The sequence below is a fragment of the Papio anubis genome, chromosome 13, assembly GCF_008728515.1.
Source record: "Papio anubis isolate 15944 chromosome 13, Panubis1.0, whole genome shotgun sequence".
NCBI classification, from domain to species: domain Eukaryota; kingdom Metazoa; phylum Chordata; class Mammalia; order Primates; family Cercopithecidae; genus Papio; species Papio anubis.
Window position 1 is genome coordinate 76202233 of NC_044988.1, and position 24170 is coordinate 76226402.

Genomic DNA, 24170 nt, shown 5'->3' on the forward strand with positions numbered 1-24170 from the left:
ACAAGTTAGAATTAGACTGTTGGCAATTTTTACAGAAATTTCTAAATTGCCTATACTTTCTAATGCTATTGCCAAGAATCATTATATGTACTAAAAAGACTTCCCAGCTAAAATAAAGTTAACAACTTAAGGAAGTTAGAAAGGGCAAAGGGAGCTCAAGGTGTGTGAGATTTTTCAAAGATACCCTTAGATACGTTTCTGTACATAAGATAGAAAATGACTGGATGGTGAGTGTCCAGGAGCTGTACTGGTCTCTATCATATTGTTGTTCCATCTCATTATTCATTAGAAAAAATTTGGAAATGAAAGAAGAAACACAGTCAGTCATCTATAATCTCATCTGAAGACCACTGTTGTTGACGTCTGATGTGTCATGAACATCCCTTACCCACCAGGCTCTGCACTAGGCATGTTATATGCATCATCTTCTTTGGTCCTACAATAGTCCTAAAGGGGAGGCATCGTGCCACATCCCTTGTGCCTTGTATAACCCTTGGTCACACTCTGAACAGTGTTGTAAGAACCGCTCAGAACCTAAGTCCTTCACTTTTGCTAGCTCCTCATACTCTGTGTAAACAGGACCATGTCTCTTCACTATCTTCTGAGTGTTGGAGTTTGTTGAACTGACTTAATGCAATAAAATTGCCCAGGGCTCCCAGCTGCCCCAAACTCCACTAGGAGTCAGGAATGGGACAGGGAAGTTAGCTACAGGGGCTTTTCTCTATCTTTTTGTATTTTTCTGTCTCTGGGAAATTTCTACTAAAGTCCATGAAGTGAGTGGCTTCAGGGTTCAAATCACTCTTTTCTAACTTGTGTATATTGTAAATTATCCAGCTGGGACACTATCCTGGTGAGTTTTGCCCATAGGCCTTAGCCTCGTCAAAAGCACTTTTACCAGCGAGAGCTGGGAAAAGATGATTCCGCCTGTGGGAAAGACTTGAAGAGAGCATCAGAGCCTGCACACTGATGCCAGCATATTAAGCTGAAGTGTCTGCTCTTGGAGCTGACCCAGCAAACTGGCTCCCTGTGCTCACTGGCTGGCAAGAAGAGTGCATCCAGTAAGAGAGATTGGGAGCAATGTAATTCAGTTCTTGACATACCTTGGAACCTTGGCCTCCATGACATTGCTTTGAGCGACTGAGCGGGGCTTGGCTTCGAAAATGCCAGTACATTTTCTAAAAGACTCTTGACTCATCTTGTCGGTTCTAGGTGGATTATTTTATTTTAAAGAAGAAAAGGTTATGTGTGCTAACCCAAACATCTGGATTTGAATTCTCTCTCAGGTCGTGCAACTCACAGCCACCAGTAAGGTTCACACAACCAAGCTTGCATTTAAAAAAAAATGAAAAAATAGAATAAAGAGGGCAGTAGTATTCTATATATTGTCATATATATATGTATACACACACACATATATATATATATCTATACAAGTAAACATCATACTCAGCATTGTGATCTAACTCCTAAAGAGATACAACTGACTGGTATTCCTGGTTGGGTCCTCTGACTTTTTTGAACTTCTGTCCTTCCTTGTGCTTCGTGATGTTGAGCAATTCAAGTTTTTCTGTGGTTTTCTTCAAGACTTTTTTGGAAATGCAAGCTCTGAGGGTCATCAGTGGTGAGAGGAAGGCTTAATTATAGAACTTGGATGCTATACTCACTTCACATGTGAACCCATTTAGTAATTTTCATGGTGGCAGGAAAGTAATGATCTCGGAAAAGCAGGGGCAAAGAATGATCTTCCAATACCTGTTTTTCTTGCTTTTAATCCTTAGACCACAGCTCTGTTCATTTTCACTGGTCCACAAAACTTTATGATTCTGTTTTCTCTTCTTTCTTCTCTAACTTTTAAATGTCACCTTAAAAATTAATTTTAAAAGTACATGTTCATTAGAGAAAATTTGGAAATGAAAGAAGAAATACAGTCATTCATAATCTTGTTATCTAAATACCACTATTGTTAACATTTCATATATTTCCTTTCAGTCATTTTCTCTATAATTATTTTTAACAGTTGTAATACTAATGTCATTGAATATATATATTTAGCCTTTGTATTTACTTTTATTTTTTATGTTATTATAAATTCCAAGAATTTATTTTAATTGAATAAAATAAATCATCAATAGGATATGCCAAGATTGACTTAATTGTTTCCTTGTAGTTGTAAATTTAGGTTATTTCTTACTTTTTTCAAGCATAAATGATGCATATTTCTAAGGAAGCTTTATATTTATTAAAGGATATCTTCTTATTACTCTTTGAAATGGAATTACTGGGTTGGAAACATGAGCATTTCTGTGTCTATTGTTCTTAAAAGCAAAATGGCTTTCTGAATTGATCTTATCAGTGTGTATATATCCAACAATTTAAGCATGCCCACTTCACACTCTTAGTTCTTAAAATGTAATTAATTTAAAAGGTAACATATGGCAAAGGTAAATCCCATTCTAACTTAATTTGGTCATGGTGATCTGTGTTACATTTCAGTGGCATAAAACTAATTTAAAAAATAGTGCTTATTTTTACTGAGAGGCACTCTTTATTGAAGAATATTGGAGATAAACACACACACACATACACACACACTGTACGCCCTAAACCCCCATGTTTACATATACAGCTCCCTTCCTTAGAGAAATGACTTATTTTTGCCCATTTCTGTGCTATTGACTAGATAGGGAAATGGAGTTCTGTGCTGAGGTTTGTGAACTGGTCCAAAAATGTATATATGTGGGATGAGAACGTGTATAGTTAGCAAGGAAATACAGAATAGAATAGCACAGCAGAGCTTGCACTGAATGACTTTGTGATTAAAAAGCCACTAATAGATCATTGGAATAATAATTAAGCATATTATTTTCTGTGACTGACAAAAAGGCAACCTTGAATGAAACCTGACATGGTCATTTCTAGTGTAGAGAGGGGGGAAAAGGGATTGGAAATTTTTCTAAAGGAGGTATCATAGGCAGTTGGGTTTCACTTCCTGTTGGGGAATCAATTCATAGCTTCACTCCTGTAAGTAGAGCCCAGAATGAAAAAGGACCAGTTCACTAGATTCTGGAGCTCATGGAAGAGTTTCCACTCCAAAGGAGCACTGTGGTTGTGGCAGGTTGTTGGTCTGTGAGGTTCGTTCATAGAACATGAAGCTTGAGAAGCGCTTCTCTAGCGTGAGTTAACTGAGTTATCTTGTTTCCACCCCGGCCTTATACCCTTCTCCCCTCTTTTTCCTGTTCTATTTCTTGTCACCATCCTCTTCCAGGTGAGCATGCCTACAAGTGTTCTTGGTGCTCGTTCTCCACCATGACAATCAGCCAGCTGAAGGAACACTCCCTCAAGGTCCACGGAAAAGCCCTGACCCTTCCCAGGCCACGGATCGTCAGTCTCCTCTCCTCACACTCCCACCACTCCTCCCAGAAAGCTACCCCAGCTGAAGAAGTGGAAGACTCCAATGGTAAAAATGGGCTTCCAAGCTGGAATTAACCACTCAGGGTTGAGGTGGGCTGGGATTCACTGCCAGTCATTCTTTTTAGAGGAAAATCTTATGTGAAAACATGATGGTTCAAGTGAAGGAAGAAATGTGAAAAGGTTGAAATGGTGTAGAAGTTGGAGTGGGAAGGGGAAATGAACTTGTTGAGCATCTGTGTGACGCCACGCTGAAAACGGAAGTCAGTGCTCATGGGAGTGTTGCTGGTGGAAAGAGACAGTCAGGTGGGATGGATTAGTTTTCAATCGTTCCACTGTGGTTTCAAGCAAGAAAGCGAATGGAGTACCAGGCCAATTTGTTTGTTTTTCTTTATATCCTGTCTTGTTCTAAAAAAGATGTGCTGTGAAGTGTTTGGGGTGACAGGTATGTACATTAATGACACAAAATTCAAAGTAGGAATGCAAAGGGTGAATGAGTGGGGAAGTATGTCTCATTGAGCCACGTGATACCTTAGGGGTGACATAGGGATTTCTTACAGCTAAAGGATGCTAAGGAGGCATGAGTTGGGAGGAGTGTGTTACTGTTTAGTTTTGGAGTTTCAGAAGAAATACAGGAAGCCAGGGCGAGGGTCTCCTTGATAGCAGTGTGACCAAAGCTGTAGGGTAGAGAAAGAGAGTCCAGACCTTGGGGCCTGCAGATGTGGCATAGTAAGCAAAGGGATAGTTTATTTATTGTTTTTTTAAGACCAGGAAGCAGACCTGTTTTGATTTCTCATCTCACCTCAAATGATTGCAGAATCAGCTACTTGGAAAAGAAGTAGAGGAAGTCTGCAGATTCTTCGAGGTAGACCTGCTCTCTTCCAACCCCTTCTAGTTCTTGAGTCCCTTCTGCGGGAGCCAGTTAGCTACCATCAGCTTGAGTACTTCCCAGGTCAAGGAACGACTGTCTGCCAAGGTCTACTGTTATATTCTTGGGAGGAGCTTAGTGGACTGGAAAGAAAGCCGAACAAAAGCCTGGATTTGAAATCTCACTTCTCTCAATGGTGGTCACGTTTCCCTGGGCAATCTTAGCTTCTTGTTCCCATATGTAAAATCGGGGATAGTGATATCTACCTCAACCGATTATCTTCAGAGATTAATGAGAAAAGGTACACACCTGTAAAATACCTAATACAGCCTCTGACACATAGTAGGTATTTAATAAACAGCCGTTTTATTTCTGTACTTTTCATCCTTTGGTTGCAATTCTGGCCTTTGGGACCATTTATAACAAGTACGAATTTTGGTTATTTTTAATGTATGTGTTTAAACCAAGAGACTCTTCAGATAACCTGACGATCTGACAGCCCAACTTGTCAACATGGTCTAATTCTCAGATTATCGAAAGAGTAAATGAGTAATGTTTATTCATGAGGCCTGTGAGCAGACACCTGTGGGAGGAAATGAAATGGTAAGTCCTAAGATGAAAAGCTGCTTTTTAAAACATTTTTGAAGCTTGGTGGTCTTTCCTTTGCAAATCCTTTATAGCGTTCAACACTGTAGCTCCTTACTGGTATCCCTGCCTTAAAGGACTTCTGTTTAACAAAGAAGGCCTGTTATGATGGCTACGACTTGTGATGATGTGACCACACAATCTCCTTAGCTACTGTGTAGTAGTTTAAAATGTGGAAGGAAGCCTGTGGTGTTTTTTTTTTTTTTTCTTCTGGGAAAATTTAGAGTCGTACATCTAGGACTGGGTGACAGTACCTGTGCAAGGGTAAAGAAAATGTCCCCTTTTCACCTGAAATACTCTATTCACCAGGAAGTGTTGGTATATTGTGACCAGAAGGGCAAAATCTAACTTGACCCACATTGTAAGATCTTTATTAATGTGATTTTTAAGTAATTGTTTTCATCTGACATGGAAGCTACATTTGTGGAGCCGTTTGAATGGAACAGATTCATCTCAGTGCCATTGCTAGCAAAGGCTTTCGCTGGGATGTTTTTCTCAATGTCATACCTTCTTTTTCCTTTGTCTTTCTTCCCTGAAAGGTGGGTCTCAGTCAGAGGTCAAGGGAATCCTTTAAACCCACCCCACTGCGTGTATTGTTAGCCTCTGCATAGACTAAGAAGAGTTGAGTTCAGTTAAATTCTTGAGCCTGTACTCTCTCCCGAGGACTTTGCTATGCACGGAAGAATCAGAAATGAGTATAGGATTTTTCTGGCCCTCTCACAACTTAGAATCAATTGTTTAGATGATATTATTAGCACTTACATTTGAACTAACCATAACCCTAAGCCTCAGGCCTAACCTGTTTGGGGAGTGATTTCAGATTCTTAGAGGTAGACTGTGGGGAGGGATGGTTGTCATAGAAATACGACAAAGTGATATTGAGTAGCTCTCTCTATAACATGGATAGTCTGTTTTTGTTTAGGCACAGGGAAATAATTTGCAATATATAAAAGTGATTCTCAGTTTTCTTCTTATGAGAGAACATAGTAACTGAAAGCTCTGCGTGATAACTATTTAGTGAGCCCTACACAGAAGTCATTGGGCCTGTACTGTTTTTAATGTATATAAATGACCTATATCAGTGGATCAGCAGTGATTAGTTTAATTTGATGACATAAAAGCTGATTAGATGAGGTAAATAAAAAGAAGGCTATTCATATGAATGAATAATTCTGTGGAAAGAGTAGTTAATAGTTGTTCATTCGGTAAGTATTTTCTTGAATCCTTATTATAGATTTTGTATAGTTTTGCATAGCCAAGAATGGCCAAGCAGGCCCAAAGTAGGAAGACTTTGCTAAGGAGCCGGATGGTGGATTCCTAGAAACAGCTAAGTCTACAGGATGGAAAAACAGCTGTGGGGCTAGATAGTAGCCTGTAAATTATGCCTTGAATGGTGTTAGAAACACACATGTGAAATCCAATTGCACATTTTAATAGAGAGAAGCTGTGGGGCTATTGGCTCTCAGTTCAGGTTTCCCACACTGCAGATGCCAGGACAATGTGAACACACCAACCAAAAATGTGTTGGAGGCCTGGGGGGAGTCAAGATCCATAAAACCAGGGAAATCACCAGTGTGTCTTTGGCTTTCTGATTCCCTAGTGAGGGATGTGAATAAAACAAGTTGACATGTTCCTGCTATTTGCAGTGGTCAAATGCTTGCCGTCTTGAGAGGGAGCCAGTCTTCTCTGGCAGAGGGAAACAGCCTGAAAAGGGATGTTCTTTCTAAGCTGCTCTCCCTCCCGACCCAGAGGAGGGAGAAGAGCGAAGAAAGCAAAAATGAGAAGGTAGAGGGGAGATTTCACTCCAGCTGCCTGGCCGCACACCTCTTCTGTGCTTCAACCGTGCTCTTGGGCTCTGAGCTGTCAGTCTTGACATGTTTCACCAGCACACGAATCCTCTATATATTCATGATGATCAGTTGTTGGAAAGAAGAGCGAGGGCTCTATGGTATTGGTTTTGTCTATAAGATAATGGGCAATGACACATAATTGCTATTCTAAACAATGCATTAAGGGGAAACAATAAGGTTGTCAACAAAGGGAAATGCTCTGCTGTGTTTGTGTTTACTGTGTTCTTTCTCCTGCCATGTACAACACAGGACTGGCTTTTATCCGGCTGTTTCCAAGTCTCTGCTTTCAGTACAGAAAAATACATATATACGCACAGCTGTAAAATAACCAAGAAACTAGGACAGCGTAGTTTAGCCATGAGATCTGTTTTAGGTCTGAGAAGCTATACAGGACATGGCCAATGGATATATAACTTAAAATTCAACTATGTGTTAAGTCAAGCCAGTGATGACATTCCATCTTTTTCCTGCCTCTAGTTTCTCCCGGGGACTAATAAGTTAATTTGTTTCTTCTGTCTATGCAGTTATGCTATGGAATTGCCTGCTTTAGAAAATAGCTACTATGATGCATTTAGGACAAAAACAAAAATCAGACCAGGTACAAAGTGAGTAAGGTGAATGATGGTAACATTGTTTGTTTGTTTGTTTGTTTGTTTTGCCGGTGCCTTAGTTAGCAACCCAGAGAAAACACAAAGAACACTTGGTTGTGATACCCCTCCATTTATAATATAGAACTTGATATAGTCCACCCAAAAGAGAAGTCTGTGATATTATGAATTAATAGAAAAATGTTGCAAGGAGCTTTGCAATTTCCTTTTGTACAGATTTTTTAATAAATCTCAATTGGTTTTTCTCCTCTAAGCTCTAGAATAATACTTGACAAACACTATTTTTATCAAGACATTTCTCATCAAGGAACCACACGTACTTATTATCTCTCACATCAAAGTCTTCAGCGTTGCATCCAAAGTTCACCATTTAGTCATGCTTTCATCATTGCACAGTGGCTTCACTAGCAAATACTGACATTCCTGCCATCTCTCTACTTACTATCCTAAACATTTAATGTCTTGCTTTGTACTTCTACTCACTTTCAGTAAGCTCTGCTGGGAGGTTAGATGGATTTCTTTCCTGTCTGCTTTTCTCTACTAGTCCATGACTTTCACTTCCTTTAAGGATTGATTTTCACTGGCCCCAAACGTACTCTTATTATACTCTTCTATCCCTCATCTTCCTGGTGCTCTATTAGTACTTGCAGATATGCTATTTTTTCTGTCCCCTAATTTTCCAATATGGACAGTTAGGTAAGTACTTACTAAATACTTATTCTTTTCATGGACCCATGATATCTTGGAAGCATCACAGTTTTCAGTTCTGTTAATTGTACTGGGTCCTCAAATACATTTTAACTCCACTAACCAAATTACACAGGATGAGTTTATTTCACTTCCGTTTAAGAGGCAGGTCAAAAGACAATCTGAAGATGAAACTTTAGGGAATGCTCTAACATTAATTATCAGACGCAATTACTCTGCCAAGATAAAAAGATCTTCCTTGACAAAGAGCATTTTAAATGTTGTCATTGTTCCCTGCATGGTGAGACCTTCTGTATAGGGGAGAAGCTGAAGGTTAAGACAGGGTATAAACCCTTCTGTCCCTCAGAGGGATATAGAAAGTATGATGGAGCTGGAGAGATGAACATTTCTAGTATGGCCAGCTATTAGCAGAGTTGCTTCTTGGAGCAAGTGCACACAATTATTGATCTTAGAGTGGGCTAATTTGTTCTCTGTGTCTCTGTCAATATACAGTGTTTGTCCGCAGTTAAATTCAGATTCAAAGACGACATAGTGATAAACTGACCAACAAAACTTGTCAATGAGTAGAGCTTTCTATTCTACCTGAAAACTTTTCCCATCGACTTTTAAAACAATATATTGGTTAGAAGAGACTCATTTGGTGAGACTCAGTTTTTCTGAACATTAGAGATTGGCAAACTTTTTCCTTTAAAAAAAAATTTAAATTGACTCATAATAATTACACATATTTGTGGCATACCGTGTGATAATTTGATACATGCATGTGATGTGTAATGATTAAATTAGGGCCATTAACATTTCCATCACCTCAAACATTTGTTATTTCTTTGTGTTGGAAACACTCAAAATCTGCTCTTTAAGCTGTTAGTAAATATACAATCAGTTGTTGTTTATTCTAGTTATCTTAAGATGCTGTAAAATTCTAGATCTTGTTTTTCCTATCCAGCTATAATTTTATATCTATTTACCACCCTAATGCCCTTCCCAGTCTTTAGTAACCACTATTCTACTTGCTGCTTCTATGAGATCAACTTTTCTAGCGTCTACATAGGACATAAGAATGTGCAGTATTTGTCTTTCTGTGCCAGCTTATTGGCAATTTTTTTTCTATAAAAAGGGCCAGACAGAAAATATTTTCAGCACTGTAGGTCATGCAGTCTCTGTCACAACTACTTAACTCTGTCATTGTAACATGAAAGTGACCATAGACAATATGTAAAAAAACAACATGGCTATGCTCCAATAAAACTGTATGTACAAAAACAAAGGGAAGGCCCATGAATGATACTTCACTAACCTATGCCGTAGATGAGATGATTGGGGGGAATAATTACAGCAATACCCATGAGATTAATCCAGTCTTTAACAAATGTCATTCTGAGCCTTTATATTTAACATATGGAATACTCCTAGATGTCACTTAAAAATGTAACTTGACCTAAATATATTATTAGATTCATATATGAAATGTAAGGTATTAGATAAAGTTTAAAAAATGTTAGTGCATGAATTACATTTAAGCTTAAAAGGAAAATCTTCTCTAAGAATTATGTTGAGTCTAGCTCCAAACTATCAACTCATTTTACCTTGGCTGCAGCAATGCTTGACAACTAAAAATTAAGATCTGGGATGCTTTATTTTTGAAGAGAAGCTTTTCAGATCTCTAAATAGGTCAGACATAAAATTCAACCTTTAAGAGGATCCAGTTAGTTGCTAGGGCATCAGCCCTTCCACACAGGTTCCAGTTGCAATCAGATTGAAAGAAAAAATGAGGTGGTTTCTTTAAAAATGACAGTCATGATATGGAGACTCCCAAGTGAATAACTAATTGTAAAGTACAAAAATTTACATCGTTTATAGCACATGCGATGTAAGACATAATTTTAATGGCTTGACTATAATTTTTAATAGGTTCTGCTGGTCTCAAAATTATCTGACCAGCTACTAACTAACCTTCTCTTTTTGATATCAGAATTTCTACATCAAAATGTGGCCTAAAGTTCATTTTAACACTTACTATATTTCTATATTTCTACTGTAAAGACTTAAGAGGTCTGCAACTTCAGTGGAGCAAAGTGGCATTGAAGACCCCGAATCTTCTATTATCACAGGGATTAACTGTTAAAACTCTACCTCAGTGGCAAAGAGCAACCCTCCAAAATTATCACCACTCTGAACTCAAAGGTCATGTGATAGACATTTCCCAAGATACCAACCTGCCTGGAAATTCTGTGACTTTTTGAATTAGCCATAGTTTTGTGGCTAATATCATCCTTTGTGCCAGAGATGAAAACATTTCAAGTGTAGGCTTTCCGTGTCCTGGGAACTTAGTCAACTAACTCATCTCCCTCTTCCCATGCCAACAAAAACATTGTTCATCAGAAATATAACCATATACCACCAAACTTATTCAGAACTAGTTCCCAGAAACACTGGAGTTTGCTTCATAATTCCACATCTGACTTTCACATCTCTGGGTGAACTGCTTGGAGATTACCTCAAGTCTTCCAGGCCTCATTTGTGGAAAGTATCTAGAAGGGAAGAAATCTACTTTATTCTTTAGCAGGAAAATATAGTCAGTCATTAGCTGAATCATCTAAAACAACTAATCTCAGTTATTTTTTAAAAGAAAGAATCTTTCCTTGTCTTCTCATTGCCCACTTCAAATTTTCTGTCCCTGGAGCTGAAGCTAGTATTTTAGCCCAATTTTACTTGAGATAAAAATCCCTCAAACTGTCTTGAGACTTCTTATGACTCATAGGTCTCTCCACTCTTTCTACTCTGTTTGAGAGGATTTTACACAGGCAGAAGGAAGGGCATTTGAGTTGGGAGAAGTCACAAGAGTGAGCCATGATTTAGAAGTAGAAGTCCTGCAACAGCCTTGCTAGAGTCGAGGGAATGTCCTTGGAAATGGGTATGTAAACAAATAATTTTTTTTAAAGTGGGAAGAGCCACGCTGTTGTGGCTCATGCCTGTAATCCCAACACTTTGGGAGGCTGAGGCAAGAGGATCACTTGAGGCCAGGAGTTCAAGACCAGCCTGGGCAAGATAGCAAGATCCCACCTCTATAAAAACATAAAAATAAAATAAAAGTAAATTAGTATGGAGGTGAGAATAAGATGCCATAAATAACTTTTTAGCTACAATTATTTTTTTGGAAAAAATAAATTACATACATTTTGATTGTATGTCCCAGGAAAGCATGTCCAAATGATGTACACATATTTTTGTTAACATGTTTTATTAACCGTAAATAACAGCCAACAGAAAAATCCCAGTGGTGGTGATTGAACAAAAGTGGTGAAATAACAAATGGCCAAAAGTGACATGAGGGGAAAGTATACAGGTGGGAGAATCTGCTTGCCCTCTGCTGGATTCAGTCCCTTTCTGTTTAGGCCCAGGAAATGATGTATTCCTGCCACTGGGGCTCTTCCACTTTGCAAACAGTTTCCGAGTCATCAAGTTCAACCCAAAGGAAGTATTTGGCCGAGAGTGTAGGGCCCAGCTAAGGTTTCATTTCCTAGCACACTGCTTGTGGAGAAGTCATTCCAAGGCTAGGTTCTTCAGCTTCCATGGGGACACAAAACATTCTTAGATGACTCGCACAAGTCACTCTCTTACATCATATTTTATTTTGATGCACTGTGAGTCCTCCACCAGAGCTGCTATGATAGCCACATTGAGAGATGCAGGACCTTCTAAACTCTTCACCTATGTGTTCATTTTTAGCACTGCTAGTTATGTTTTTCCCCCTTGGCCAGTTTGAAAGTCATTCATTCTGGTTTACATAAGGGTTCTGCATGTCTCTTCGTTCAGTTCCCAAGTGATGAAAAATAATTTTTTTTTATTCTGCCAATTGTCTTAAATATGTCATCTGCTTTAATATGTCTAATGAATTGGAGGTATAAATGATTAATCTCATTTGAAAGAGAAGGGCACAAGGAGTGACATGGTGAGTCAGACATCACAAAGCGTGTACGTGGTGGAGCTGTTTCATTCACAGGTTTGTCCAGTTCTGAAGCCTGTGCCTTTGAACTTTGTGCCTCAGTGGAGTCTAATAGCAAAAACACATACCCAAGAAATGATCCAGAGTGGTGAAGGCTTGGCTGCTCATATGTCTGTGGGCTCTGGAATCTTCTAAAGGAAATGAAAGACAGGTATTTATTACTTACTGATATTTGGAGCTTAAGTTAACAGATGTACAGATAGTCTTAAGTTAAAAGACCAGAATAGAACAAAGTGAGAAATTGTGTGTCTGGATTTGAATGGCTGTAGCTGTGGATATGAGAAGGAATTGAGTCATGTAGGGCTTCATGGAAGAGGCAGTACTCAAGCTGGACCTTGAAGGGTGAGTGGATGTGTGCAGGTGGATGGAAAGAGGCAAGGAGGGAAGAGTATCAGCATGAGCAGATATACAGGAGAAAGGATCCTGGGACTGTAAAGAACCAGTGTGGCTGGAACAAAGGATGTATGGTGAGGTTAGTGGGAGGGCAATTGGTGAGGTAAGGAGAGTGAGAGCGAGACAACAGGAGTACTTAACACTGGGAAGAGGACTTTGGATTTGTTAAGAAACACTCAATGAGGAAGACAAGCAGCAAGATTCCTTCCTCTCCAGAAGTGCCAGAGTACATTCGAGCTATAGGTGCATTCAGCTAGCATCAATAGGTCTTGAAGAAGGAATGTGCAACGAAATTAGTCATGGGTAGTAGTCATCTTCTTTTAAGATAGCTGCATAGAATTTTTACCTTCTGATGACAAAAGTAATACCAACTCGTGACTAAAGAACAGCTTTATGGCAATACATAACAAAATGTAAGGGTCACCCATCATGCCAGCCTCTCCCTACCCAGAATAATCTCTATTCACAGATTGTTGAAGTCATCTAGATATTTGTTCTGTGAATATACGAATATAGGTTGTCATTTAGTTTAGGTTTGTTTTTTTGTTTGTTTGTTTTTTTTACAAAACTGGAACCGAACTACACAAACTATTTTTCTTTCATGTGTTTTTGCTGTCACTTGATGGGTTCCATCCACATGACTTACTATAGTTTTGAAATATAAGGGTTCATATTTCAAAACAAAAATAATTCCTTTTCAAATAATAAATATTGAGTACTTAAAGGTTTCAAATATATTTTTATGTATAATAAATTATATATATACATATATTTAAGGTGGGATTCTCAGAATTATAGAAGGCCTTTGAGACTTTGCCAATCAAAAATTCATTAATTTTATTTTGAGACTCACTCACCTCTTCAAAAATTACTCAAGTAGAGTCTCTTTCCTCACTACTTACTTGAGACTTAATACATTTACAGTATTGGTAAACGGTTCTTAAAAGACAAAAATCAAGATTACAGACTGTCTAGACCGTTCAGAGTAATGGGCTAGAAATAAGATTTTGTGAAAGGATAAATACAAAGTAAGTTGGGTAGCTGATGACCCCTGCATTTATTTCCATTCCTGGACTTGCCAAATATTCTTGTAATTATTAGCTACCTTACCTGTCTCTCCAGCTAAACTGTGTGCTCTCCAAGGTCAGGGACCATTTCCTATTCATTTCTAGAGCCCCAGCCCTGGGTAGGCCATTCAATAGATATTTCTTAAATTGTTTTGAATGGGGACAGCAAAAGCAACCACACACCAGGAAAGCCAAGAGAACAATTTATGTGTGAACAAGCCTGGGAATCTGGAAAAAGCCAATGGAATCTGGCTGTGTGTATAGCAAGATGTGCCATCCCACATTATTGCACGTTTCATTGATCATTCCCCCGTCCTTGAGTTAACTAACTTCTCCCTTCCTCCCACCCCAATGGCAACACCATAGCCCTTTAAACTTTCTGCAAATGAAGCAACCAATTCCTTTTTTTCCAAGCAGCCAGGGAGACAAGTGGGTGCCTTCCTTACTTTCTGCCACCTCTTGAGAGTACTTCTACTTCCTTTGTTTAATGATCCTTTTTCAAATGCCTGCTTTCTGCTTATTTTCTTCCTCTCTTTTGGAATATTCTTTTGTCTTCCTCTATGAACTCAGTGACTGGCTCACAGCCTTCCTTTCTAATCCAAATGTAACCTTCATGCTCTGGAATTACAATAGACTACGCTCAATGGTAATAACTCAACAGACACTTCAGTCGCCTCAGCCAGGGAGATTTATCTCCTTCCTGACTGTCCTCCAGCTGCCCACCTGTGGCCAGATTCACCATAACAGCTCCGTCTCCAGCACCTCAAATCTGCCTTTACTCTGACCACTGCAGGTAGTCTCCTTCCCCATCCAACCTAGACCTGACCAGAGGGTTAGCCATTTCAAAGGGGCTTTCTCCAGCATCCTGGTTTCTCTTGCCCGCTTGTCCTCTGGTTTCCAACTTGCCAGACTCCAACCCTGAATAACCTTCACTCCTGCCCTTCCTCTGATGTTAGCCAGTCTGTCTGATTCTAACCTCCATCTTTTCCGATCTGTTTTCCACGGTATCTTTGTTCATCACAAATCCAATTTACTTTTCAAAATAAATTTGAGCTGAGTCAGACTTATCCCTATGTAATGTCAGTTTACACCTAAGTATTTCAAGGTATTTTCTTAAGTGAAAGAGACAGGAATAGAGCCACAACCAATGTGCTAGAAGTTGCAAATAGCTGTAGTCTATCTTACTTATCCCAAACTAAAGGGAGTGAGCAGCTGTACGGTTAGTAGCTGTGGCAATCACAAATTATTGTACTTGTGAGTTGTGATTTTATTGTTACTCTGATTTTATAGTATTTTAAAATTTTGCCCATGGGTAAGTTTTTAATTAGGAATAGAGAGAAGGAAAGATGAGGAAATTCACATCTACCTTGCATGTAAGCAAGAATAATGTCATCAATATGTCTGTTAGAAGAGATATAATAATTATGATAACTAAACCACAGGCAGACAGTGAAGTATAAGTGCAGTTCCCTATTAGCACTTTAAAATTGATAAATTCTGTGTGGTGTTATATGAACAATAAAATAAGATGATTTTTGCTAATATGGTTACAGTATCCTGTTGCATCTTAGCTATTTTATCTCCATAACAGAAGTCTGGAAAACAATAACTCTTTAAAAAATTAAGTTCAGGCCAGGCGTGGTGGCTCACACCTATAATCCCAGCACTTTGGGAGGGCAAGGCAGGAGGATTGCCTGAAGTCAGGAGTTCAAGACCAGCCTGGCCAACATGGTGAAACCCCATCTCTACTAAAAATACAAAAATTAGCCAGACGTGGTGGCAGGCGCCTGTATTTCCAGCTGCTCGGGAGGCCGAGGTGGGAGAATTGCTTGAACCCAGGAGATAGAGGTTGCAGTGAGCCGAGATCGCGCCACTGCACTCCAGCCTGGGCGACAGAGTGCGTCTCCATCTCAAAAAAAAAAAAGAAATCTAAGTTCAAGTTTAAATAAAATATTCAAAAGATTTGCTTTTTCTCTTTTAAAATGAAAGCTTTTTAGTTACTTTTTGAATAGCTTCATTATTATGTGCCTCTACCCCTATAACTTAACTAAAAGATACATAGTACTTTTCACCATACTTCTTTCTCTCCTAATTTTTTTGGGTATTTTCTAAATCACGGCATGCCTAGGAGAGAACGTTGAGTAAACAGATATCACCCACTATGTGTTGCCAAGAGCAGAATAAGAGTTGGAGAACCTGAGGTTAGAGAAGTAGTTCCGTGCAAGTGTAGGTTTAAGATTTATTTATTCATTTATTTATTATCCTTTTCTAAATTGAGATAAAGCGAAAACAAGAGTAAGAAAGCAGCTTTGAAAACTATACTATGCTGCACACATTGGTGGTTGTTTTTATATTAATTATCATAATCCCAATGAAAAGAGGTGACTCTACTGGGACTGGCCATATAAAGCCACTGTTAACAAAGTACTGAGAGCAGCCCAGCCTCACAGCCCCAGCCCAGGTGGAGCAGCTCTCACTGTGCTGCTGGGCTTCCTGTATCCAAAAGGGGAAGGAGGGTTGTTGACAGCAATGAATTTGCAACATTTGAGGACGCCATAAGCCTGTCCAAGTTCCACCCCAGGCCGCCTTGCTTGCCTCGGCCCCAGTCCGGCACTCTCACCCAGGGGAAGCATCCAAATGTTCCATGGAACTTCTTCCCCAAGTCATAACAGTTTTTTTTCTTTTTTTTTCCAGTGGAATTTTGGAGTTGTGGTGCTGTACTGGCATCAAGTGTGACTCTTGCGGTGTATTGCTGGGTTCATTTTGATTGAGCAAATACCAGGAGGGATCATTTTCACCCAACTGGAGCTAGTGAAAATTAGGGGCAAATGATTTTTTTGAACCCAATTCTCCATATAGATCATCTTTACTTAATGGTGTACAGATCACACTGGAGATGTTGGAACCCTGAGTTTGAGATTTGGCTTGAAAGCTGCTGCAGGCTCAAGTCCAGGAAGTATCATTCACATTGTTGTTAATGAAATGTGCAGCCTTAGGCAGAGGTCCTGTCTAGCTCCGTATCACACATGCATGTCCTTAGTTAAAGCATTTACCCTCTCTGAGCCTTGCAGTTGCTAATATGCAAAATAATGATGCCTACTTTATGGGGTTATTTCAAGGATCAAATGAGATAACACAATGGAAGTACTTTCATATTCTAAATTACTGTAGAAATAGTAGCTATTATGAAAATACTACAGTAGAAGCAAATTTGTTGTCAATTTATGATCATTTTTAATCAACCCTAGAATGGGTTTAAGTAAAAAAGGAAAAAATTTCACATCTAGCCTCAAGCTGAATGAAGTTTCCTTACATCATGAGCTTTATTGGGAGCCTAAAACAATTCAGTGTTTGGAAGGTGGTGCTTAATCTGGAGCCTTGATGATATAAACTTACCTGAACTTCAGGACTTAGTTGAAAACCACCCACACAAGAAACTCCTTAGCACTTGATACTCTAATGGGCTAGTGGAATGCATTGATGAGTCCCAGTGTGAGACATCATTACTGTGGTTATTACTGACATTAATCGATGATCATTTTTAATTAATGATAACTATCACTTATTGCATGTCTACTGACTGAGTACTTTATAAACATTGTTTCATTTTATTTAAGCCATACAGCAATCCCATGAGACAGGAACTTCCATGACCAGCTCCTTGCTGTTTAGGAAGGAGGAAAATCGGCTTAAGCAAGTTAAGTGGTGTGCCCCGGGTCATAGTTAAATCCAGCAGAGTTGGGGTTAGGGGGCACATCAGTCTGACTCCAAACTTTGTTTACCGTGTCACTGCTTCCCTAAGCCTCAGTTCTTAGATGTACTGTTTTTCCCCTGGCAAATCTTAAAAAGGTTATACATATGAGCCCCAGGAAAGTGCTCTGTGTTTGAAATATTAAAACCATTCTTGGATGTGACCTTCTGCAATCTTATCTTCCAAATCTCTTGGAAGGAAAAAACCAATAATCCCAACTTCTACTTTCTCACCACTCACTCTTTGCTTTTCGTAAACTGCTAGACTCAATGTTCTGCCTTCAGCATTTTATTGAAACCACTTTCGTGAAGTGATCTAATACTGGCTAACTGCAGTGGCATTTTCTCGGGGAAGGAGGCATTCCTTCTTGCTGTTTACACCTGCTGCCTCCTTGGCTCCCCCTCCCTCTCTCTGGAATTCCTTGCAGCATGACCTTGATCCCTATGACTATAATGAAATGGCTTGCACAAGGATCATCAGTGATTTCAGTCAAACAAGGTCATGGCCGCTGCTCTTTCTTCATCCTTCTTTTTCTGTCTGTGGCATTTAAAACTGCTGACCTTCCTCCTGGGGAAATTCTCTTCCCTTGGTTTTGGTCGTGCTATGTGTTTCAGGCTCTCCTGCAGCCTCTCTGATCATGCCTTCCCTGTACCTTGTTTTTACTACCTTTCTCCTGCTCCCTTTACATGTACTTGGGTCTGGTCCTCAGTTCTCTTATCTGCACTCTGTCTCTCTTTACAAACACATGAAGTCTACTTGCCCTCTTCTGATGCCACCAGGACTTCCAGTGCTAACCATTCATGTTAAGTCTGAGACCCTCTGTTCTATCTGTTCCCTACCTTCTCCATCTGTGGGCCTCATTCAACTTTCGTTTCAAAGGTTCTAAAATGAAACTCATTAATTTCCCGCTAAACTTCTCCTTTTGCCAGAGCTCTTGGGACCTAGCCAGTATCCTCTGCTACAAGTCTTGTTGGACCCACTTTCCATCAGCCAGTCATTTGTTGTTTGCTAAGTCCTGATGTTTATATCACCTTAATTCTTCTCACATCCATCTCCCTCCTTCCTATCCTCATCTCTTACCTAAGCCATTACCATGTTTATCCCACCTGCAAAGTCCTCCATTCATTCTATTCTAAGCAAGGTTAAGAGTTCATATCATCCTCCTATTCAGAAGTCTTTAACAGCTCTGCATGGCCTGTGTATTAGTCCGTTTTCACACTGCTATAAAGAACTACCTGAGACTGCATAATTTATAAAGAAAAGAGGTTTAATTGACTCACAGTTCTGCATGGCTAGGGAGGCCTCAGGAAACTTACAATCAAGATGGAAGACAAAGGGGGAGCAAGGCACGTCTTATATGGTGACAGGACAGAGAGAGTGAGGGTGGGGGAGGTACCGTACTTTTAAACCATCAGATCTTGTGAGAACTCACTGTCACAAGAATAGCATGGAGGAGGCTGCCCCCATGATCCAGTCACCTCCCACGAGGTCCCTTCCTTGACATGTGGGGATTACAATTAGAGATGAGATTTGGGTGGGGACACAGAACCAAACCATATCAGCCTGTTTAAAAGAGGAAAAAAAAAACTCAGTCAGTATTCTCCATGTTTATACCCAGCCTGTTCTCTTTCCATCAGCTGCCTCATTCTCCTGATATTCTAGCCTAATTGGAATGAGCATCTCTCTCCTCGTCCTTTTGCCTCTGTTCGTGTTGTGTCCTCTTTCCTTCATCTCCACATGCCCAGGCGCTACTTGTCTTTCAAAGCCACGTGCAAATTCCTTCCTTTCTGTGATGCAACAGTGATCTCCCGAGATGTGAGTCAACTCTTCCTCTGAAATCCCTCAATGCTGTGCCCTACCTCTCTTGAGAACATGTAGTTCAGTCTGCTGACTCCATAATATTACCAGGAGGGAGCTCTTTAGGAGCAGAGTTTGTGTCATGTTTTTATTCTAAACAATAAATATAAGACTGCTTCCTTCCTAGAGTAGATGTCCTGTAAATGTAAAATGAAAATTTGTTGTGTCCTGTAAATAGTCATGGTAGTAAAGTAGTAAATCAAGATTTGAATGGTTTTTTGACTCCAAAACCCCACTGTCTTCTGGCCATGCTGCGAACAACAGATAATGGACTCGTGGGCATTTGTTTGATTGTTTGAGCACTCACTCATCTTAGTGTGTGTTGCTGTAATCTCCCCTAACAACCTGAGAGCTCTTGAAATATGAGATCTGATTATCTTTGTATCTATCAGATATCTAACATAAAGGAATACCTTGGAGATATTGCGGGTTTGGCTCCAGATCACCTTAGTAAAGCAAATATTGCAATATACAAGTCATACAAATCTTTTGGTTTCCCAGTGCACATAATAGTCATGTTTATACTATACTGTAGTTTATTAAGTATACAATAGCATTATGTCTAAAATATATACATACCTTAATTAAAAATGCTTTATTGCTAAAAAATGCTAATGATTATCTGAGCTTTCAGTGAGTCATAATCTCTGCTAATGAAGGATTGTTGCTTAGATGTTGGTGGCTGCTGACTGATCAGGGTGGTGGTTGCTGAGGATTGGGAGTCGCTGTGTCAGTTTCTTAAAGTAAAACAACAATGAAGTTTGCCACATTGATTGACTCTTCCTTTCACAAAAGATTTATCTGTAGCATGCAGTGCTGTTGCAGTGCTGTTTGATAGCATTTTACCCACAGTAGAATTTCCTTCAAAATTAGAGTCAGTATGCTCAAACCCTGCCACTACTTTATCAACTAAGTTTATGAAATATCCTAAATCTTTTGTCATTTCGACAGTGTTCATAGCATCTTCGTCAAAAGTAGACTTCACCTCAAGAAACCACTTTCTTTGTTCTTCTGTAAGAAGCAACTCCTTATCTTTGCAAGTTTTATCATGAAATTTTATCATGAGAATCAGTCACCTCTCCAGGCTCTACTTCTAATTCCTCTCTAGGCTCTACTTCTAATTCTAGTTCTCTTGGTGTTTGTACCACATCTGCAGTTACTTCCTTCACCACAGTCTTAAAACCCTCAAAGTCATCCATGAGAGTTGGAATGAACTTCTTCGACACTCCTGCTAATGTTGATATTTTGACATCCTCCCATGAATCACAGATGTTCTTAATGTCATCTAGAATGGTGATTCCTTTCCAAAAGTGTTTTATTTTACTTTGCCTAAGTCAGAAGAATTCATCAGAAGAATCACTATCTATGGCAACTGAATCCTTATGACATGTACTTCTTAAATAATAACACTTGAAATGGAAATTACTCCTTGATCGATGGGCTACAGAGTGGATGTTGTGTTAGCAGGCATGAAAACAACATTAATCTTGTATAGCTTCATCAGAGCTCTAGGGTGATGAAGTTCATTGCCAATGAGAAGTAACATTTTGAAAGGAATCCTTTTTATCTGAGTAGTAAGTCCCAACAGTGGGCTTCAAATATTTAGTAAACCATGCTGTAAACAGATGTGCTATCATCCAGGCTTTGTTTTTCCATTTATAGAGCACAGAGTACAATTAGCATAATTTTTAAGGACCCCAGGATTTTTTGAATGGGAAAAGCACTGGTTTCAACATAAAGTCACCAGCTGCATTAGTCTGTACTAAGAGTGTCAGCCTGTCCTTTGGAGCTTTGAAGCCAGTTATTAACTTCCCCTTAGCTGTGAAAGTCCTGGATGGCATCTTCTTCCAATAAAAATCTGTGATGCCTACATTGAAAATCTGTTGTTTAGTGGAGCCAGCTTCAACCATTATCTTAGCTATATCTTCTGGATAATCTGCTGCAGCTTCTGCTTCTACGTCAGCACTTGCTGCTGCACCTTGCACTTTTCTGCTTTGAAGACAGCTTCTTTTCTGAAACCTTATAAACCAACCTCTGCTAGCTTCAGACATTTCTTCTCCAGCTCTCTCACCTCTCTTAGCCTTCATAGAATTGAAGAGAATTAGAGCCTTGCTTTGGATTAGGCTTTGGCTTAAGGGAATGTCGTGGCTGATTTGATCTTCTATCCAGGCTACTACAACTTTCTCGATAATCAGCAATAAGGATGTTTTGCTTTCTTATCATTCATGTGTTCACTGGAGTAGCGTTTTTAATTTTCCTCAAGAACTTTTCCTTTGCATTCACAACTTGACTAACTGTTTGGCACAAGAGGCCTGGTTTTCATCCTGTCTCAGCTTTCAACATGCCTTCCTCACTAAGCTTAATCATTCCTAGCTTTTGATTTAAAGAGAGAGATGTGGGACTTTTTCTTTCACTTGAACACTTAGAGGCCATTCTACTAGGGTTAGTCATTGGCCTAATGTCAATATTGTTGTGGCTCAGGGAATAGGGAGGTCCAAGGAGAGAGAAACAGATGGGGGACATGGCTGGTCAGTAGAACAGTCAGAACACACACATTTATTGATTAAGTTTGCATCTTACATAGGCACAGTTCATGACACCACAAAACAACTAAAATAGTAACATCAAAGATCACACATCACTGTAACAGAAATAATAATAATAACATTTGAAATATTACAGAATATTGCGTGACATGGACACAGGAAATGAGTACCTGTTGCTGGAAAAATGGTGTCAATAGACTTATTCGAGTTAAACCTTCAACTTGGAAAAAATGTAGTATCTATGTAGTGCAATAAAGCAAAGCCTAATAAAATGAGGTATGCCTGTATAGTACATATAATATATATCATGAGTAATCAAACCATTTATAAAAAGCTAAGACATCCAGAAGAATATTGCATCGCTTTGCAAAATAATATTTTGATCACTGCTTTAAGTCTAAATGAATCTAGGAAATATGTATTAAGCATCTGAGTTGACACATGGATGTTAAGCCTAAGAGTAAAATGCAGACCTAGAAATATTTTGGATGTTGCTGAGAGTTTGTATTTGGGAAATAGAGCAAAGGGTGGCTGATGATTACACACTGTGGTTTGCAGCACATGGATAAAGCACTTGGTCACCTGTTCTACATTATTGTTATTATTTGCACATGAAGGGTTGGTAGGGAGCAGAGAAAGTGGCCTACTAAGTTCCTTTCTTTCCTTCCCATAGGTAGGGCCATAGTCCATTTGAGATGTGAGTGTATTGAGTTCAGTAGAAACAGTTAGATGAACAGTTCAGATGAACAATTCTAACCTGCTAGTAAAATCCCGAGAAGAAAAGATGGTGTTTTCTACTTAACAAAACAAAGTATGGAATCATGGGGTGCTGATGATATTCCATCATCACTAGGGAATGTGCTGCCAGTTGGTTTTTCTCACAATGGGAATGCATTTCTACCAAGCTGCCTTTCCCATCTGAGAGGTCAGGACTGTGGGTACAATTTACAGACAAAGGTAAAACTGGGAGGCCACTATTTCACCTGCTTGTTGCTTAAAACCCTTCAGTAGCTGTCTACATTGCCTTCAGAATAAACTCTGAGCTCAGCATGGAAAGCAGTTCATTGGACCCTGCATCTCTCACTGGGATCAGTCCTCACCACTTCTTCCCTTGTGCTACAGCTGCACTGAATACCCTGCCTTTAAAAGGGTCCTGTTGTCTCACACTTTAGCCCTTGCTGTTCCTTCTTCCTGGAATGCCCTTCTCCACTTATTTTCTCTTCAAATTATTTTGTAGATCTATGGTGGGAAGAAGGCACCTCTCAGCACAGAGTCTAAGATTTCTCAAAATGAGTAGTAGGCAAACACCCCTGAACAGTAACCCGTACTTAGCTGAGCCAGAAGTTCCCAAGGAAGCTGAGATGCCCTCATCAATCATGAAATAAAATCCAAAGATCCATGCACACTGAGAAATTCGTGGTAACATTCCTCGTGGGTAGCAGGGAGAACCAGTCAACCAATACAGATCCATTGTAGATGAGGTGGCAAGAAGTACCATCGAGAGAAGAAAACCAAGGTGAAGGGTAGAAAGGATAGGAGTTGGTGTGTCAGGTAAGGTGGTTGGGGAGGGCATCATTGATGACAGGAATGATGGAGGCCAAGCCTGTCAATTGGATACCAAGAACCTTGCTCAAAGCTGCAGGTAATCTTGAAGAATATTGAAAAGGAAATAGACCCCAGAATCATTGCCAGGAAAGCCTGTACAGCTTGGGAATTGAATTTACCCTGAGGTGACTTTTTGAAGCAAGTTGATTTGTGACCATTCCGTGTGCATTGTTAACTAACAAAATAGGAGTGAATCATTCTGTCTGTGGTATTATTCAGGTTGAGCCCTGCCTTTGAGCTGAATCCAAGCCCCACAATCAATCCCCTCCCCACTCAGCCATCTCCACCTACAAAATCAGTGGACAAGTTGCTGCCATAAGTAGCAATGCATTTGGCTCTGCCAGAACTGGTCAGTCAAAAAGTAGCCTCCAAGCAGCTACTATGTGCCTAGAGCTGGGATGAAAACTACGTATTTTACAGCTGTGTCAGAGATCCCTGTTCCACTTGGTTCTGCAGTCCAGTAAAGGAGTCCAAATGCTTCCATCCATAGAACATACTCCATAAACACTTATTTGGTGGAGAATGGATACGATGCAGACTTCATTGCTGTGGAACTGAGGCCCTTGTAAGCACTTGCTATGTGCTAGTCACTGGACTTCACACACTGGTCTTATATAATCTCCAGAGCACCCTATGAAGTTGCCAGTGTTATCTTCTCCACTTGACAAATGAGGACACAGAGGTCTGTCGGGTTAAAAGTTGCTGCAGACCTAGGAGGAGGCTGCTCAACACACTCTGGAGAGCTGAAAAGTTGTCTGTTTTCAGTTGTTCCTGGGTTTTGCCACCTATATGATGGGAAGTAATAATTCTCATTTCATAAGGTCATGGTGAAAGGCAACAAGAGACTTTATAAAAAGC

At 39.6% G+C, this 24170-nt stretch overlaps 1 protein-coding gene across 1 annotated transcript in view; it reads left to right on the forward strand.

Annotated features, from left to right (window-relative positions):
* ZNF462 (zinc finger protein 462) overlaps nucleotides 1–24170 on the forward strand; it is a 153591-nt gene that overhangs the window by 74818 nt on the left and 54603 nt on the right. The window contains 1 exon segment of the mRNA XM_031654382.1: nucleotides 3266–3457. Within this exon segment, the coding sequence (XP_031510242.1) occupies nucleotides 3266–3457 (192 nt within the window).